The 20,858-nt window shown below is 39.2% G+C and overlaps 1 protein-coding gene across 1 annotated transcript in view; it reads right to left on the minus strand.

The window, feature by feature from the left end:
* The window catches only part of gramd4a (GRAM domain containing 4a), a 45,721-nt gene that overhangs the window by 24,281 nt on the left and 582 nt on the right, over nt 1–20,858 (minus strand). The window contains exons 2-3 of the mRNA XM_079263254.1: nt 13,981–14,194; nt 8,219–8,339 (exon numbers count right to left, since the gene is read on the minus strand). Of these exons, the coding sequence (XP_079119380.1) occupies nt 8,219–8,339; nt 13,981–14,194 (335 nt within the window). The remainder of the gene's footprint in view (nt 1–8,218; nt 8,340–13,980; nt 14,195–20,858) is intronic.

Here is a 20,858-nt window from a genome sequence, read left to right on the forward strand (position 1 = left end):
AGGTTTTAATCAACATCCTGACTGTTAACAGAAACCTTTCAGGAGATAAACTATCCAGAAATATGGGACTGCAGTAAACTGTTAATTGTTCTTCCTGTCTTAGTTTCTCTTTACAATGTCTTGAAACTAATGAAAAAGTGAGAAAATATATAAAGGACTCTTTTCATTGAATGTTATCACCTGATTGACAAGACCAGGTCTCATATAATGGTGTTTTTCCATTACACTGTGCTGCACTGCACGGTACCACTCTGCTTTATTTTCCTCTACAGACCATAACGTCTCACTGTTGGCAGGGATCAGCTGTTTATCAGCAAAGCATGAAGCTGTGGATACACATATGAGACACACACACTCTCTCTGCATCACTGAATCAGCAAATGCTTTTATTGAAAGTGACTTATAGTTAGAAGTACAGATTGGTTTCTGAACTGAATGTGTTGAAAGTGATTGTAACAACCACGTAGCAGAGCTCAGCTCCATCACAAAAAAAACAAACAAACAAAAGATTGGGAAATGCAAACTCACAGTAAATAAATATGCTCATGTTTTCATTCTTCCTGCTTACAATCTGCAAGGCATGGACTCAGATATTCCTTATTTATGATTACCGTATTTTCCGGGCTATTAGCCGCTACTTTTTTCATATGTTTTGAACCATGCGGCTTATGAAAAGGCGCGGCTATTCTGTGTTTTTTCTTCCACCGCTAGGGGCGCGCTAACCGGAATTAGAATCAAAACTAAAGAAAAATAAAGCAAAGAAGCATACGTTACTTTTTTCTTTAGCTAGTAGATAGAACACGGACGAAGAATTACCAACTATTAATTATTTTCGAATTCTTGCCCCTTCATTATGGAACCCACACGAAGAAGTTCGTATGATGCAAGTTTTAAGTTGAAGGCCATTGATATTGCTATCGAGGAAAGAAACTGCGCGGCTGCACGCAAGCTTGGCATCAATGAATGTATGGTGAGACGCTGGAGGAGACAGAGGGAAGAGCTCATGAAATGCAAAAAGTCAAGGAAATCTTTCAGAGGACAAAAAAGCAGGTGGCCTGAACTTGAAAATGTCCTGGAGGACTGGGTGAACATACAGAGAGCCGGTGGCAGAGGTGTATCTACAGTTCAGATCCGACTTAAAGCTAAAACAATAGCGCGCGAAATGAATATTGAAGATTTCAAAGCGGGGCCGTCATGGTGTTTCAGATTCATGAGACGTAAAAACCTGTCCATCAGGGCACGGACCACTCTCTGCCAGCAACTCCCCCCTGACTATCAGGAAAAGATTAAAAACTTCTGCACATTCGTTGAAAGTAAGATACAAGAGCACTCCATTGGACCAGACGAGATAATAAACATGGATGAAGTACCTCTGACATTTGATCTGCCTCTGACCAGGACGGTTAACAAGGCTGGTGCATCCTCCGTGTTGTTGAAAACAACAGGTCACGAGAGGACGCACTTCACCTGCGTGCTGGCATGCACGGCATCCGGACAAAAACTTCCACCTATGGTGATTTTTAAGCGCCTAACTATGCCTAAAGAACAACTACCGAGAGGCGTAGTGGTCAAAGTTAATGCCAAAGGGTGGATGATGGAAGGAATAATGAAGGAACGGTTAAGAGTGCTACAGCAAGCGCCTCGGAGGATTTTTTTCACCAGAAAAAAGCACTGCTTGCTTTGGACAGCATGAGAGCCCACGTCACAGATTCTGTAAAAGAGGCAATCAAGAAAACAAACTCAATTCCAACTGTGATTCCTGGAGGTACAACAAAGTATTTGCAGTCACTTGACCTCAGTGTGAATCGGGCATTTAAAGCAGCACTCCGAGTCGAGTGGGAGACTTGGATGACGAGCGGGGATAAGTCATTCACAAAAACCGGCCGCATGCGAAAAGCGTCCTTTTCGGATGTCTGTCAGTGGATCCTAACAGTGTGGAGTGCTGTGAAAGAATCCACCATCACCAACAGGTTCAGAAAGGCAGGACTGCTACGTGAGAGCGTTGCACCTTCAGAGCGAACTTCACCGGAGGAAGATAGTGACACTGAGAGCGAGGCAGACGGGGACAGATGTGACGAAGCGCTGATGAGATTGTTCAACTCCGACACTGAAGAAGACGACTTTATGGGTTTCAGCGAAGATGATTAAAGTGACGCAGGAGAAATTAAGTTAAGTAAATACTGATTATGTTCTATTGGTTCTGTTCCGTTTTAACCAGCAAAGTTGCTGCCGTGTTAGAAGGCACTGTTATGAATTCTGCGGCCTGTACTAAGGTGCGGCCTATGTATTTTTTTATTATCGTTTTTTTAAAAATAGAGCAGGTGCGGCTTTTATAGGGAAGCGGCTAATAGCCCGGAAAATACGGTACATTTTCCACCACACTTGCATACAGATTGGAAGGGTGTCAGCGTGTGCTTGCAGTTTTGCAGAGTTGTTTACACAAAGGTGATGACTCTCTGACCAATCAGTGCTCTGCAACATTCAGCATTACTGTTTGATATCAACTTGGCTCGATTGCAACCACAGCTGAGTGCAGGACAAAAGAAATGAGAATGATATTGATTTAAGACAAAAATGGACCAGAAAAGTGTGCCAAGCCATTATGATAAGGTACTGTGGAAGAGAACCACAAGCGATCAAGGGCGGATTATCCAATGGGTATTATGGGTGCGGGCCGATGTGGAGCCCACGTAGGGCAAATACCAGCGCTTTGGACATGAAAATGTACATAAAAGCCAGACAGTTACACCACAGTGTCTAGTTATTGCTACTGGTACCACTGGCTGAGAGATGTTAGAAATGTTATTTCATTGTGTATCATTCACAATTTTCACAATGTTGTGGTTAAGGGGCCCCTGGAACACTCTTGGCCCAGGAGCCTGTGCACTTTTGATACGGCCTTGCAAGCTATGATCATGATGGGCGCTAAAATCAATTTTTTTTTTTTTTTTTTTTTTAAGTTTTCACGGTAGAGTTGGACCAACATGAAAGGAAAAAAGACATTTCGATTCACAACTCCATACACATCACTTCTTTTCATAATTTTTATATTAAATATTAATGCAGATTTCTGTGAATACATAAATGCACTAAAAGGTGAGATATTTCCTAACTTTTTGAAATTTTTTCAACTTATTGTTTTATACTAACATGATCTATAAAATGTAGTCCTCAGATATAAACATTATTAGAAATTATTTTTGTTGAAAATTTGATGACTTGGTAAGTGCTTTCATACTGCGGTGTACTGAATTTTCTTCAGGCCCATCTTCACTTAACCTCATGATAACCCATTATCCCATTATTATGGGAGAAAAAAAAAAGGGAAAACTACAGGAGGTCCTGTGCCCAATTATTACACTAATGGTGATGATGCTTTCAAATCAATTACTGACATGTTAATGATTAAGAATAAAATGGGAAATGTAATATCTCTGAAACATAAGGGGAAAACAAGCTTTTCTCAACAATGTGAGTCTGAGTGATTACAAGACCCTGTCCAGACATTTTTTTTTTTTTTTTTTTTTTAACTCTCCCTGTCTAGGGAGACAAAAATACACCAGACAGAAAGCAACAGGAACAACTGTATAGCTGAAACGGAGAAACCAGACAATCAGATGCTCCCAAAAAACTTTCCTGAAAACACCGTTTTTCCTATACATGTGTGCAATTAAATAACTGGCAACTGATGAAGATTTAATTTGTGTACATGTCTAATTAATCATGCTGATATCCACTACACTGGTCACCAGTCTGCAAAAACTGAACATTTTCCTCTTGAATTGTAAAATCAAGCAGCCACTTTGTCACCTAGATCATAAAAAATGTTCAACCTTATTTCCAAGTCAAATCATTTTAGAATTTCTTTACAAGTAAAATGAAGGATGAACATAAATCGTTGCCCTGTAGAGTTAAACTGCATTTTGCAGTGAACGCGTCAGTGCTACTAAATCATCAGATCAATTCTCATGAATCGTAACTGTCTGTAGTATAACTACAGCCACCGTTCAGTGTAACATCGGATTTTTCTATATAACCTGCATTCTAGAAAAGCCATTACACAACACATTACCCAGTGTTTACATACAAGGACCATTTTGTTTCCCCTTGCTAATCTCATTAGCTTAAACTAAAGACGGACAGCATATCAGCAAACAAGTCTACATTTATTTGTCTTCAACACATAACTGAAAGAATGCCCTGTAACCTATGTAAACTGTGTGTGCAAACACATACACTAAGTAGACCATTGTTTATTGTGTGATGAAGTATAAGAAAGCCCAGATTCAAACGTAGAAGGAAAGCAAACAAGAGTGCAAAAGGAACTTAATCATAAAAAGACGGCAGGGCTGAAAGTGCAGGACTCCATTAGGTGCCAAATTATTGTCAAACTTCAGTGTTCCCTGAAGTATAATTACATCAGCCAGAGACGAGGAGAGAGAGTGAAAGGCCTGAAAGCAGTGGGGTAGAAAGGAAAACAAACTACTTCAACCATCCTTAGTTAATTCCACATCCCTACCGATCACACAGTCGTGTCTAAAACCATAAAAAAAACAGAAAGAAAGCAACCAGGGATGGAAAGGAGGAAAGGAAAAGTGAAATCTAAAAGAGCTGAGTCTTGTTCAGGAAAGAGAAAGCAGAGAGTGAAAAGAAAGTGAAAGAACAGCTCAGCTTGATGGAGGGGTAAAAAGGCATAGGGACCTCCATGAGTTGCTGGTTTTTAATGGGAGGAAGGGTGGAGGGATGATGCGGAAAAGCAAAGAGCAAAAAGGAAGGGAAAGAAGTTCATGAAAAGGAGCCCTCATCTAGTTTGAATCCTGACAGGGTGACAATGAAGCAACCCTTTTAGCTCAGTCAGAGGCTTTGTGAGGGAGGACATGGCCCGAGGTATTCCCTTTCACGCAGCCTCACCCTGTATATCTCACTTTCCCTCTAATAGATATACACGGACCGATTGGATATGCGTGTGTGCATGTGCGTTGCGTGTGAGGGGGCAATTCACAGTCCATTACGCATCACAGTACAGGACAACCAGTATCTCTGACTGGACACTAAGCTGAATAAAGCTGGAAAAGTGTGGGCTCAGAGTGATCACAGAAAAAAAATATCATCCAGCTCTCAGTCTCATAATTCACCATAATATTTCCCCAAGCCCAGCTTCCCAGAGTCTGTACAGAAACCTCCATGTTTCTCTGTCATCACTGGTACGGTAATATACTTTTTGTCTGTAACAACTGCTTGAGACTTTTCATCTGACTCTGAAGCCGAAGTCAACATTTAACTAAGCCTCCCTACAAATGTCACCTTAAATTCAGAGTGAATACTGCTTCAACATGTGGAAACAGCTCTGCTAAATGTTTTCCATCTGACGTCTTTTAATATAAGTTCAGTTTAAAGAGAGAAACTTGGGGAAAAAAAAAAAGTTAAATGTAAAGATCACATACTATCTAAATAAACCCCTCGCCTAATATAACTTTTGTGACAGATTTGTACCTGTGACATGTTTGGGATGTCTATGTTTTTATAATCTTAGATAGTGGTAGTAATAAAAATGTGTGGATACTGCAACTAATGGCGAAACGTGACGTCTGTTCTGCCTTTTCCATATGTGTTTAAGCTCAGCAGAAGAGGTGATGCCAACAGTGGAAAGAGTTGGATCAAGACTTATCTGGCCTTCAGTACCAATGGACAAGCTCCAGATGTCATCAGCTATTGAAATTAAAAATGGTAGCTAGCCAGTTGTAGTGGGTGGGGTGGGGGGGTCGATGAGGCTTTACAGGAAAGTTTTTACTGGTTGGTGCAAAGACTCAGATTAAATTATAAATTGTTCCTCTGTGCTGCAGCTGTGCGTCAGTTTTGCCAAGTTATGATGTTGAGGTATTTATTTTCTGACAATGGAGTTAATGTAGCGAACAGTGAACCGATGATATTATGCATACTTACAGATCTGCATAGCATTCACTTAAAAACAACAAGAAGCCTCATGTGATACTCTCAAAATGTTTCAGAGACAAAACCACAATTTCCACATCTCTGTTTCTATATTATGGCCGCTTTCTGCACCTAGACTGCCATTATTCTGAAGTACATTTTAAAATGTGTGATGGACACAAAAATTTTTCTAACAACTAAAATATTTAATGAGTTATTAATGTATCCCAGTATTAGAACATATTAGCATTAACATATTTTACCAACCAGGGTTCACTTTCCACTGACTTCTACTACCACTACTGGTTCTCAGACATCAGAGGGCTGGGTTTGTCAGCTGGCCTACTGAATGTTAATGTGTAGTACTCAGTAAAGAACTGAAACTAAATATAGGCTGGCTGCTGAAGGAGTTACAGTTATAAAAAGCTAAAGGGGGGGGGGGGGGGGGGGGGGGTTGACTTGACTGTTATCACTGTTTTAGAACATTACCTACCATCTCATCGCCCGCAGAAATATTCTGATGTGATCATTTCTGCTGCAAATCGTCACATCAGGAAGTGTAAAGAAAACTTTCGAAATCTCTATAAAGCATATTATAAGCTTGTTTCTACAACTGAACTGTGGCATTGCGGGCTACATTTCACGAGCTACACATTGTAATTAAATTAGTGTTCACGAATTTCAAACCAAACTTGGAGGTAGAGGACACAAATAAAAGTGTTGGTCTGTGTAATATACGTGAGAAAAACGAACAAATGTCTCCAGGAATTTTTTTTTTTTTTTTTTTTTTTTTTTTTTTTTTTTTTAAATGGGGCTTAATAGCCATGTTTACTCTGGAAGCAGAATCAGCTGATACTTCACATGGTCTTGTTAGCCGCTGGGAAACACATTTATTACGCAAGAACTGATCTGCCTACATTTGTAACTTAAAGAAAAAAAACAGGAATGAGTAAAGTATTCATTGTCAAAATATGCATCAAATGTCGATCAAGTCCTACAAAGGTTGTACCAACAATGAAATGTTACACGACTGATAAAACCATTTCTTTTATATGTAAGTGGTTAAAATAAGGTTACCTGGTAACTGAAGCGACTCCATGGCAACTGAGCATATCTTGTAAGGTGAAAGGGAACAATATATGCCAATGAGAGCTTTAAACAAAACACACAATGAGCCTGATATTATGTTCTACAAAGCCTCCTCTGAAGAGAAAAACTGTTCACTTCAAGTAGCCAAGCCAAAACTTAGTGTGGATAATCAAACTCCTTTTTGAACATGATATTCCAGGGATGAACCAGGTGCAATACAGTGCTTCATGAAACGTTTTGCAGGGTTGTTGAGGGGCGCACTGCTGCTTAATAATCTCATGACTCTGCCTCTGTGATGCAGCATGGTAAACTGATTAACATCAGCTCAGCAGCTACATGCTTCCAGGATGCTTCCAGTGTAATTTCAAGGCTGCTAATACGCAGTTAGCAAAACAGGATGTCAGAGCCAATTCCAGATGTCAGATTACACAGTTAAACACGTTCACTTAACATCCTTTACTCAATTTTCCCCTCCATAAGTCAGGATGAAATGAATGAAATGGGGAAATACACTGGCAGTGTATATATCACACATTAAATCAGGCAGCAGAAGCAAGCACGCCTGAAATAAAAAAAAAATAAATCAGCCTTTAAAAAAAAGTGAAAACCCTTTTTGTTGGACTCGGAACAAACCTAAGCTGACTGCCAAACAGCCAAGCTTTATCAAAGCCACAACTTTTTCCATCAAAGAGAGTTTGCTTGCTGAGACAGAGACTTTTCATTTACAGTCTTAACATGCTGAATGAGGCATGTTTATAGCTTCTCTATGGCAGCCACATGTTTAACATCTACATCTTTAACGTCAGTGGAAACACAACAAAATGTTCAGAAGAAAGAAAATGTTTATACACTAAATGCTTTTCCAGCAAAAAATAGGATTTTTAGTCACACTATATATGTAGAGCTTAACCCTTTGAGATTCAACCATGTTGCTGGTGACAGTAACATGCATTTTTCAAATCACTAATTGTTCAACCACTCGTGCTACCATCTTTCTGCCATATCTGACAGAGAAGAAAAGCTTTTCATTGATAATGTGAGAGAATCAGGATATTGCAGGACTGCTTGTGAAAAGAAGGAAGGAAATGACAGGAACAGGAAGAAGCGACGTAGTCGGATTTAAAGGGTTAAAGCGTGCAATTTGTGCATGCTGACCAGAGAAGTGTATGCTCTTTTCTCGATGAGTGCTTGTACTCACGTAGGAAATGTTTCTCCAATAAGGCAATTTCCAAGTGACCTTTTACTTCACTTAGCCGTTCTGACTCTGACCTCTGGAAGTCCTGGATGGCAGCTGCCATGGTGGGAGACCCCGAACCAGCCTGTCCACACACACACAGTGCAAAAAAAAAAAAAAAAAAAAAAAATTTTTTTAGGATTATTTATCACAAGGAGAGAAAGCCCGTACAGTTAGATCCAATAAACACGGATCAACACACGCCATGACTCATGCTAATGTTTCCTCTTCACGTCTAAGTCCACCAGGAGCGAGGTAGGAAGGGGAAGGCGAGAGAGAGGAGAATCCCCCCGCTTCTGACTACAGCAGCACTGATGACTCAAACGCCACAAACGGCTGCCCCACACACACACACACACACACACACACACACACACACACACACACACCGAGATGGATTAAGTGGATGACTATGACTGAGAGATGACAACTGATGGAGAGCAAGTGGTAGAAAGTAAGAAACCGAGAGGGTGATGCAGGGAGAGAGACGGAACGAGTGAGAGGAGAGACGACTAAGCTAGCAGATGATGAGCACTGCAGGTTGAGCATAGCTGTTCGATTTCAGCGAGGGTCCTTTAAGAGACTCCTGCCAAACACGCACGCTGCAGCAGCAGCAGCTTATTCCCGACAGCAACCAGCATGGTTTGTGCGTGCCAGCACAGGCACACCGCAATGTCTCGAGCTGGTGTGCTCTCTGCTAAAAGAGAGACGGAGGAGAGGATGGAGAGAAAGCACAAAACTGACAGTGACCTGAAAACATATGCAGTGGGCGACAGAAGACAGACTTCAAAATGGATGCAGCGCCTTTGAATAAGCTATGCAAAAGGAAATAAAATGACAGGCTCTTTGGCAAGTGTGTCATGAAGAAAATGGACGATTAAAAGAGAGAAAAGGGGTGGAAAAAAAATTAGTAGAGGAAGAGATGGAGGAGAGTGAAGCAGCAGATAACAGTGGGAGTCAAGTCTAGCTGTCACGCTTTGTCGACAGTGCTCATGTCAACATACTGGTCTAATTCCACAGAAGATGTATAAACACACCTGCATAATGTTTGATGCAGTCTGCCACTCTCAGTCAGAACCTGCTGGTTAGAGAAAGTAGGTCAAGCCCTGACGTCACCCTGGTAGATAATCGGCTGGTTAATTACTGTGTTCCCCTCCTCTACCTCATGACTGAGGATGATGTGAGCGTGGGAACGGGTCCATTTATATGCTAACGGGATCTTAACAGGATGCTTATTTTCCACATATGTATAAATAATATGTTAAATAAGCCCCATAAATTTCATTTAATAATGTTCTGTACTATAACTGGTATCACATTTAGGAAAAATAAATAAACATTATCTAAAAAGTCTGTCTGACTGGATAAGTGTGGGGGTGAGATGTGTTAAGGACCAGATTAAATCCACTTCAACACATCACATAGCGTTTATGGCGTCAAGGCATGTCCTGATTACTGAGCCACAACACAGCATGATTCCCACACTGTTGACGCTTCCCTGCATGTCTCTACTTCAGGTAACTATTTCCTGCTCTGGTTATGAGGATAATGAACTCAGTCTGGATATTCTTTAACAGATTCAGTCAGAATCTTAAAATTGTCCTCAAGATTAACAAATATCCTTCAACTCCAAAACCTCCTCTGACTGACATCTCATTTGGTTTTCCCTTATTCTGTCCCTCCCCTCACTGCCTCAAGATGAGCTTTCAAGTAGATTGCATGGTTGCCTTAAAAGAAAACTAACAGATGATATAGTTTAGCGATCAAGCCATGGGAGCTCCCATGCTTTTTACATACTCCTCCCTCTGCGGTGTTTGTGCATTTGAAGCCTGCAACTCTCTCAGGAGGCTTTCAGTATGTCAGACCAGAAGAGATGAAGAGGGTGCAATTGCAAAGTTTTTTTTTTCCCCTTAAAGTCTGTAGAGACCTTTCTGATTGGCAGGATAATGATCAAACAGGCTTAAAGTACTGGATTTTGATCTTCCAGGTCCATGCAGTGGAAAGATGAGTTTGATGTACAAGCACTTGTTAAAGAAAACAAGTGACAGATTTACTACTGGTTTTAAACTGGAGGAAATCGTGTTTTGGTTTTATAGAAAAATACTGTCAATACATGCCAATGAGGAGTGACAGTAAGCTGCACCATTACTTATGTGTTCATGGGGGTTTTCATTTCCGAAATTCAGGATTCAGAAAGGAAATAAAACATGTAGAGATTTATTGAGCTCTGCTATTTGCTGTTAATTGCATCAATGGCCAAAAAAAAAACCAAACCAAATGTCTTAGAATTTGTGATCGATTTTCCACTGTGATGACCATTACCAAAAGGAGTGAGAATTCCTCAGTTTTATTTCAGTATGTTTGTTTTTGTTTGAATTGTGGACTTATTTGAATAGCTGGGAATTTATCATATACGTTACATTTTAATCTTCATTTTCTCAGATGCAAAGCAATACAACAGGACGAAACAAAATAAAGGGGGTCCATTGATGGGCTGCCAAGGTCCAGGGTGTACACAGCCACTCACTTAATGGCAGCTGGGATATGCCCAAGCCCTCTGGGGCCCCTTAATTAGATTAGGTGGTTATAGAACATAAGTGAATGGATGAAAAACAGTAAGAACAAAGTGGCATCGCAGCTAGCTTATACTCTCTAGGCCATCATATTTTTTTTTTTCTTCCTTCTAAATGACAGCAAGTTTTCCACGCTAATGTTATCAGGCTTGACATTACGACTGATTCTAAGGCTTAAACATGAAATTCAAATGGTTTTGATAGATAGATACCGAATTTATTCATCCCCAGGAGAGAAATTCAGGGTGTTCCAAAAGCTCCTTTAAAAAAAAAAAGAAAAAAAGAAAAAGACAAATAGATTAAATTAACTATTAATATTAAACAGTCTAATTGGGTTTGTAATGGTGCTTCCCCAGCAGACACCAGCATAAAACATCACACTTGCGATGGCAGTGTGATAGAACATCTGCAGCAGGTTATTGCAGACATCAAAGGACCTGAGCCGGCTGAGGAAGAAAAGGCGACTGTCCCTTCCTGTACGCTGCATCTATGTTGGCTGACCATTCCAACCTCTGGTCCAGATCCACCCCCAGGTAGCTGTAGGTCTTCACATTCTCCATTTCCTCTCCATCAATACAGACTGGCTTTCTGTCTCTAGCTTTTTTTTTAAAGCTAATAATTTAGTCTCATCACACTCAATCTGTTTGATCTGAGCCAAAATCTTTCAACTTAAAATATTTTGACCGGACAAGTCATCAGATTCATCCTTGTTTCAGGTTCCTGCTCCTTGTAAACTGCTTTGGTCGTCTGGTTTTGCCTACATTTGCAACATCAGAACTGTGTCGCAATGTCCCACAGAACTGGACGCTCCATACGATGCCTTTTGATTTGCTCAAATTATTAAATCTGCCTCACCCTGCATTAATGTGAAAGGGAATTTTAGAATAAATCAGTTTGTGTAATTTAAGACCATCTTCTTTTAATAGGTGCTTGTATCAGAAAAACTGCATATTGTGATCAACATTTAGCTAATGATACAAAATAATGGGATTATCATCCATCCTGTGTTGGGGTTTTTTTTTGTCAAATAATCATACATTTTTCTGCACTCAGAAAAGCACAATAAAAGCAACCCTTGAAGCACAAAGACAAAAGAAAAATAGCAGAAGTACAAGAGTGATTCATTCTTGCTGAGTAAAGACAGCCACAACCCTTTATTACATCATTACCTACAAGATTTCAATCTCTCCTTCCTCACAACAGATAGATATCTCAACAATTCTACATTTTTATCATTTGTTTTGTGCATCAGATAAAGCATCAGCAACAAGAGAAAAAATCAAAGTACTCTAAAAGATAAGTGTAATACTGTAAAAGTGTAGATCAAACCAATTACAGCTGTGGACTGTTGACTCATGGTTTGTACAGAAGGGATCTTTCGCCTTTTACATGAAATGGTGTAAATGAATCCGACTCTAAACCCTTAATGATATGATTATAGACTAAAGCATATGCATCCAGAGAAGAAATGTCTCCCCGTGTTTGATGGCAGAGAGAAGAACTGTACAGCACTGTCAGCTGGTTAAATCATCTTATTTCAATGTTGCATCTTTGAAAATAAAACAATCATGAGGATATAAATGTTTGTTATCCTTACACAGATCCTTACAATTAATCCAGTCAAATTAAAGGCCTCTAACATGTACATATTTTTTGCTTTACAGTTAATATTGGTAAGAGAGACTGAAGATGCAGGTGAGATAGTTGTTTGTGTATAATCTGCCCGGTGACATTCTGCCTATTTAACATGGATGTCCCAAGCCGGTTTGTCAAAAGCTATCAGAGCATCAAGGTATCCGGCAGACCAAGGTCACACACCGTTCTCTTTCCCGCGGTTAAAGTAAATGAAGGTGCCGTTTAGACCCGAATCATGTGATCGGATCCTGAAGGGCAGAAAGGGACCACACAGAGAAGATTTCCACCAAGTAGTGACAGCTTTAACATATAGAATGAAATGGAATGCCTTTTGTGTGTGTGTGTGTGTGTGTGTGTGTGTGTGTGTGTGTGTGTGCGCGTCCCAGCAGGGATAAGAGATGGCTTGCTCTATATTGAGGATTCGGAGTGTGACTCATCAATGCTGTGATGTGGGCGATGCCTTCCCAGAGGGTGAGAGCTCATCCAGGCAAACACCAGAGTTCATACAGACGTGCAAACAGCAGCTTCCAGACACACATGAGCTCATGCAAATACTGACACAAGTTGCACATGCAGGCAGTCAGCTGAAAGAGCTGAGAGCTAGATCTCTGATTCTGGGTGAGACTGTTCAGTTTTCATCAGTACTTGAGCAGTTTTCAAAAAGGGATCCAAGAAAATCCACAGGAAATCAAAAGAAGACTTTCAGGAAACAACCTACAAATTCTGCCTGCTTAACTTGGATATCTTTTTATCATTGTATAAGCATCATTATGATGCCGATGTTGTTTTTAAGTCACCAGCAGGAGAAGGAAAACGGAAAACATGATATAGTCTTCTCATCTTGTCATCTTGCCTCCTTTATCACATTCTTGCTTTAATCTATTCCCCTTCCTCCATTTTTCATTCCCTTCCTGCTATCCGATATCTTCTCATCTCACATTTCCGCTCTTGTCCGCAGCTGATTGTCATCTCAATGTCAGGTCCAACATAAATTCTCACCACTGTCATCTCCCCTGCTTTCTGTTGTCATGAAGAGCCTTCTCTCCATCATTCTCATCCTCTCCTCAGGGTTTTACAGCCCATAGATGGGCTTATAAAATTAACATGGTGTTGCTTTATATCTTATTTATCAAGCTATTGAGGGAATCAAAAGAACAAGAGCAGGAAGGTGAAACAGAGACAAATGCATGTTTCCTTCCCACTGGTTTCTGTGTAGTAGAAACGACGCTACATAATGCAGAGTCAAAGCATCCCTTATTCATCAATACATAAAAAAAGAAAGATGTATATAAGCATATGTATGAATGCATATTATGCATATTATGCATACATACATACATACACACACACACACACACACACACATATATACATATATATATATATATATATATATATATATATATATATATATATATATATATATATATATATATATATACACATATATATATATGCAGATGTAACCTGTTCACGTTGTGGTGTCAAAAACTGAACCAAAAATAAACACACACTCACAGGGTCCCGCAGGACGTCCTCCATGTCTCGCAGAGCTGTTCTGGGTTTTAGCTGCATGTCATCGCTACATTCGTTGTCAGAGGCAGGTGGCGACTCGCCCAGATCTGGGAAGTCGTCTCTCGTCCTGGGGCCTCGGAAGCGGATCTTGTCCAGGCGCTTTAGCATGGTCAACACCGCGCACCTGGGTTTTACCTTAACATGGCGGACGGCAACCCTGTAGTACATAACACAAAGGACAAGAACTGTGACTAGCTGCTGTGTGATAAACATGCTTCTATCGAAGAGTCATTAGCCCCAACATTAACATTGCAACACTCCGCATCGGCTTGCTGCCACGTTTGGAAATTGATTCAACTTCCAAAACTAAAAGTAGCAGCTGAGAGAGGTTACAGGAGGTTGAGGAATGCTTAATAGCTCTGATTTGGTATCAAGGGGCTCAGGTGTAATGATAACAGAAGGGTGGGCTGTTTGAGTCATCATACACAATATCACTGCGGTAAACTTTATCCCCATGACAGCAAATACCAATTATGAAGCTATCCAAAGTATCTTAAGTATAAGTGTGCTATAGATAATGATGCAAATCCAATTAGGACTCAGTCTGAAACCACAATAGAGACTTCAACGCTGCTGGCAAACGCATTGCGTCTCTTTCAAGGCTGCAATACCTTCCAAAAGTGTGTTAGGCGTGCTTTTTGTACAAAATGTTAAAACATGTATATGCATAAATCCTTTTCAGAGCTAATTCTCGTTTTGGCTTTCACTGTATGTAAACTGTCTGGAGATTACTTTTCAATTTGTTGCTACATGAAAGAAAATGACAAAAGCAACAACTTTTATCTCATCATTTAGATTTAAACACCAATTTGAAAGCCTGAAATAACAAAACTTGGCTTTTAGCATACCTTTGGAGACCTTTGGGAACACCCTGTGGTGTTCCTTTGAGGGCGCCATTCCTGACCCGACCGATCTGTGGTGCTTTCTAGCAGCTGAGCAATGTTGTCTGTTGTTTTCTTACTGTTGGGATTTGTCATTTGCTAAAGGATTACGGCTGCTTCTTGATATAATCTTTTGAGACAACTTAATCTGCTTGACCGAGTGACTGTCAGACAACATGACAAAACCGTTATCTGCTTGACTGGAAAGTGGACAAACGTTTTCCTGCACATGATGGTGGAACTGATCAAGATGTTGGTTGGCTTGTTTTCAGACTTCCTGCTAGATCATCGTTTTACTTATTTCACTTTGGCCAATATCTGTGCAGCACAGACATCTGAAGAAGTAAAGTCATTATGTGTCCACTTTCTTTCAATTTAGTCTTTATGTAAGAGACACAGGCAAACATATTATACTGGCCTTTGAAAAATTATGCTATTTTTAACCAGTGTTTACAGGGATTCTATTTGTTCATGCAAATTGTGCTCTTACACTGTCTCTCACACAAGTAATGGACAAGAGCTGATTAATACAATTTGAATTGGTTTGGAACAGATATGGGACCAACTTAAATTAGCATCTGTTTTGAAAATATGCAGGAAAAAAGGCTCTGTGTTTTAAATGGATGCTGTTATGTACCAGGGAACAATGAAACCATAAGCATTCAACAACTGAGGGAATATTTCAACTAAAGTTGCAACGATTTGTCGACAAAGTCGAAAACATCGACAATAAAAATTCATCTATGCTAAATTTAATTGTTGACGCGTTGTGTTATAAACACCCGTCACAGCTTTGCTAATAAAACAAGGCACCAGGCAACTTAACGTCATTTACCAACCATGACTTTTCACACAGTATTAGAACTCTAAACACCAAGCAAATGATGCAAAGCACCATAGGAAGTGCTGGGGGCAGTCTTGTCATTTTATGCAGCGTCTTTGTTTAAACAACGAAGAACAAACTGACGGCGGCGCAACCTATTTCCAAAGTTTGGGGATATTTCACTCTAAAACAAAGTTTTAAATAGGTGAAATGCCAAGCACAGTTGGCACACCACAGCAGGAGGACAGTCATGCATGAGCATCTGAAATGAAAGCACCCCAGAGTCATTGCCTCCAGCATTCCGGATGGCAAAGTTAGCATTAGCGAGTAGTGATGTGCTGTTGTTACCTCTGCCAAAGAGGTTATGTTTTTACCGGTGTTTCTCTGCTTTTGTTCAAGATAACTCAAAAAGTTATTGATAGATTTTCATGAAATTTTCAGGAGTTGTTGCATATGTGAAAAGGAAGAATTGATTTAATTTTGGTGGTGATCTGGATCACTGTTTCAATTTAGGAATTTTTTAAGGATTTTTCAAGATGTAAATAATCATTTCAATGCAATTCTACAAAAATTAAGAATTTCCCTTTTGAGGAAAACTCTATATAGCCAAGTTTGAAGGTTTCAAAATAAATTAGTAGTAAGCAGACAAGCTTAAATTTAATATTTAACTGGTTCAGTCATTTGTTTAACTTACTAAAGGACATCATGTTGCGACTGACTGGGAATCAGGGTGACATTCATATGATGCAAATGGAGTGAGTGGAGTAAAACATACTGGAGCCTGTAAAAAGAGCTGCGTCAACTAGAAGCACAGATGGTGGGCGTGACAGAAATAATTGTAACTAATCGAAAAAAATTATTTATAGATTAGTCGACTATTAAAATAACGTTAGTTGCAGCCCTAATTTCAACCATATACCAAGTTTCCAAGGCAACACCTTCAACATGAGACAAATATATGTAGAAGTTACGGAGGTGATGAGTGGGTTTATATAAATGCTGTGAGTGGCAGGTTAATAAATACCTTCTTCCACTTGTTAATATATGTGTCACTATAGGATCTGTTCACACAATGACCACATGGACCCACTTGGAGCACACATGTTGAAGAAGAGAAACAAAGCATACAAAAACTAGGACATATTTAATCATATTAAAAGACATATCAGGAGAAAATCGTGAAGCATTAACTCTTCTTTGAGAGCCGTGTTTTTCTTTGCCTCCTTTCCAAGGTTTGTAAGGTTACCTCTACTTTATTTTCTTTTTAAAGATTTCACTCCTTGGTCTGAAGCCAGTTTCCAACCATAACATCTTAAAAAGAAGGATGAAAAGATGAAAAGAAAGGACAAAAGGTGTGGGAGTCAGCTTTAGTTCGAGGTTTGATCAGTGCGAATGTAACTGAGGGGATACGCATAAATTGTTCTCATGAATAATTTGCCTGTCCGTGTACAAACACAATAAGACTCCAAGCACCTTTACCTAATTGTAAGTCACTGCTGACACGCTTGCAAGGAGAGAAGTTGATGCAGTCATAAAACATAACAGAGCCAAACAAACATGCACATAAAACAAAATGACAACACAGGAACACCTGCTAGCCAACACTGTTTGTTTGCAAATATTGGGGTCGAGCAAGTACACAAGCTTTGTGTGCACCGCTGTATTAGTCTAATGCACTGTGAGTGTGGGTGAGTTTGTGTGTCTTCAAGTAATCTTCTGCTAATGACCCATAGTAGCTTGAGGTTACTCTTGGTCACAGTCGTCCCAGCAGCCAATCACAGTCAGCGACTGAAATCAGGCAGTGAGAGCCAGTCTAATGTCCTTTGGTCGACATGAATGTTCTTTACAGGGAACATCCTTACAGGTAAGAATTGAATTTATTGATTTACAGAAAATTATCTATCCAGCTATTCTAATGGCTGCTAACCTTTTGATCACAATACCTCAAAATGCACATAAAAACATGCAAGGAAACACTATTGGCTTTTTGCCATGCAGAATCTGAATTAGAAAGATATATCAGCATTTAGCTGATAAAAATATGAGTTATTTTTATTTTACACAGCGTTTCATTGTGGTTGAAACTAACCATCATATAAATATATAAAAAATAAGGAGGAAAGGGCATTTCTCAGCATTCCAGGGCTCAGATGTTTGGGTCTGGATTTCGCAGGGATTAAAGAAACAACAAAAATGAGCTGTCTTGGAGATAACCAAATCAGACCAAGTCATTTGATCCACCCTTCAAAACAATTCAATTCTGAGTGTGTGCTTTACATGGAGACATCCATGTGTTACCATGGCAATAATTTGGCTGCCACCACATCAGTCAGGGCTGAAATCTAACCTAAGAAATGCATACATAAAAATAAATAATATAACTGAGATGTCCTGATCTACTTTCAACCACCAGATTGGAATAAAATATTATTTGTTTCATAGATATCTGATTTGCTGAGTACAAGGAGAAGTCACTTTATGAGGTTTATTTAAAATCCATTTCAAATATCAAAGTGAGTCAGTGAGTGCTTCAGACCAGAGGTTGTACAGACCATTGGGGACTTCTCACACTCAATATAAAGAAACGCCTGCAATAACTTTAGAAATTAACTAAACTGTTGTAAATAGCTGAGCTGTTTTACCAAGCAGCATCTGTCTTGTTAAATGCTCAACTAACCTCATATAAAGTATTGTGTTGAGTTTGCTGGTCTAAAAAGCCTCAAACTATAGTAGAAGAACTGATCATTCCTTCATTATAGATTTGGACTAAATTAAGGAAGCAGCAGCCAACAAACTAAAAACTGGTTCTATACCAAACAATACTATTTGGTGGCACGTTTCTTAGTACTTTCCATTGCAAGTGTTGGGGTGCTTGTGGTGGTCATATGAAGATGCGGCGGCTCAATACTGCTGCTGTTGATGAAAAAGGAGTACTCCAGAAAAGGTTTGGCAACCACTGAGTTAAGCTATTTCAAAGCAAACCCCAGTACTTTCCCGTTTTAAATTGACAACGCTGATCATTAAAAAAAATTTAAAGAAGATCTTCAATAGATGTTTTCCTTATTACATTTTAGCACCACTGACTTGTGGAGCTATGTATGAGGTATGGATTTTTACAAATCCATACCTCATACATATGTAACGGAGAGAAAAACAGCTTCTCAGATGAAAAACTTTCATCTAAGCAACTTCCTTTTCATTTCAGCAGTCATGTGAAATCAAAATGGCACTCTAATCTGAAGATTTCCTTTTCAGACTTCTTAGTAAAGATAATGTTAGAATTTATATTTTATATATATATATATATATATATATATATATATATACACATACATACATACATACATTTTTCTTCATTCATTTATATATATATATATATATATATATATATATAAAAAAATATAAATCCTGCCTAACACATTCTTCCATATCTAAGTATCAGTTTTATTTGGCATCTAATGCAAAAAAAAATAATCCCTCTTCACAGTCATCTTAGATAAATGACTACTTTGGTGTATGTCTTTACAAAAACTCATGTCTATTTACAACCATAAGAGGGTTCAGACATACGATGGGCACAAAGATGGGAGTTACGCCTTCTATAATTACAGCCTATAAAACTGTTGCCTACCAACTGAATGAGAGAGAAAATGTGGATGTGGAGCCACTAAATCGGTCACATACTGAATAAAATTAATCTTAAATTCTCACACAAGTGGGCCACATTCTGTTTAAGAACATTTTCTAGCACAGTAAGTAGTCACATTTTGTCAAAACCACTTGTTGATTAATATGTGACAGCATCGTGATTCTGCTGTGGTGAATGATGCGAAGCCAGTTTCCTCTGCTAAGGTGCTCCAACTCAAATATGCTGCATAAACCCATGTAAGGATATCCTGTCATCATCATCATCATCATCTACTGTGCCTATTTCTGTAGAGACAAGGCGGCATGGAGGAAGATGCTCGTCTGTGAAGCTGTTCTCTACTTCTGCCAAGTTTCATAAGACACTCAGAGAGACAGATTAACATGACCTTTAAATATCTTATCTACCAGCATTGACGAGAATGTTCCAACAGGTAGCTGCAACTTGTGTTTGGCTCACCTTCCTGCTTCTGCAATGTTGTGGGCCGTAACACATGGTGAGCGGGGGGAAAAAAAAAAAAAATCAATGTTAAGCTATTGTCATGTTTAATAATGAGCAAGACAAAGTATTAAACTTTTCTGAATGACCTGTATGGCATAATCTTTCCAGTCAGACAACATTAAACATTACAGTTGAACTGAGTTTCAACCACAAATCATGGCCCAAATCATCTAAATATGACACAAGAACAACCACATAAACTAGAATTATCTAGCTTTCATCCAACTCACTAATCCAACCTTCTAGATAACGTGTGTGCAAGTCAACCTATCCCGGGTTAGTTCTTTTTGTTCCTAGTCAGATCATATTTATGACATCATGGTTGCATCAAATGACTGACAATAAACATCAATTCAGTGGATTTCTGCATTTAGAGCGGTTATACCAGAGCACCCATTCTGAGACTTACTCCCACACCGTCACGAACATAAAGCTCAACAGAATATGATGTTGACCATGGCAGAAAGGAGACCGCTGACAGACAATCAAACTCTTATTATTCTCCTCTAGTCTTGTCCTTGCCCTCAGTGCTTCTCTGCTGCCATTATTTCACCATGCAGTTATATAAACAAGCATATAAACAATCAATGGTTCCAGCAATCGTCCATCTGAAACCCCCTCACTCTGAAATTGGACACACAACAGCTAAATCAAAGAGTAATCGGATTTGAACTCTGTAAGGTTAACCGGGCGGGATGCACACACACTTCCCCCAAACAAATGCTTCATGTGTAAATGTGTACAGATCAGGTCAAGTTTAAAGTCTGTTTCATTTATATGGTACAGAAACATTTAAAAAAAAAAAAAAAAAAAAAAAAAAAAACTGTATGATTCATCACACAAATGCTTGTTATTGTAGTGATATGGACAGCAGGGAACATTCACAGAAGCATGAATCAATTAGATGCCAAACTTTCTTCCAATATGTATCGATTTGCGGTCATAATTCAGGTCTGCATTATCCTTGCTC

The sequence above is a fragment of the Telmatherina bonti genome (assembly GCF_933228915.1).
Source record: "Telmatherina bonti genome assembly, chromosome: 23".
NCBI lineage: Eukaryota > Metazoa > Chordata > Actinopteri > Atheriniformes > Telmatherinidae > Telmatherina > Telmatherina bonti.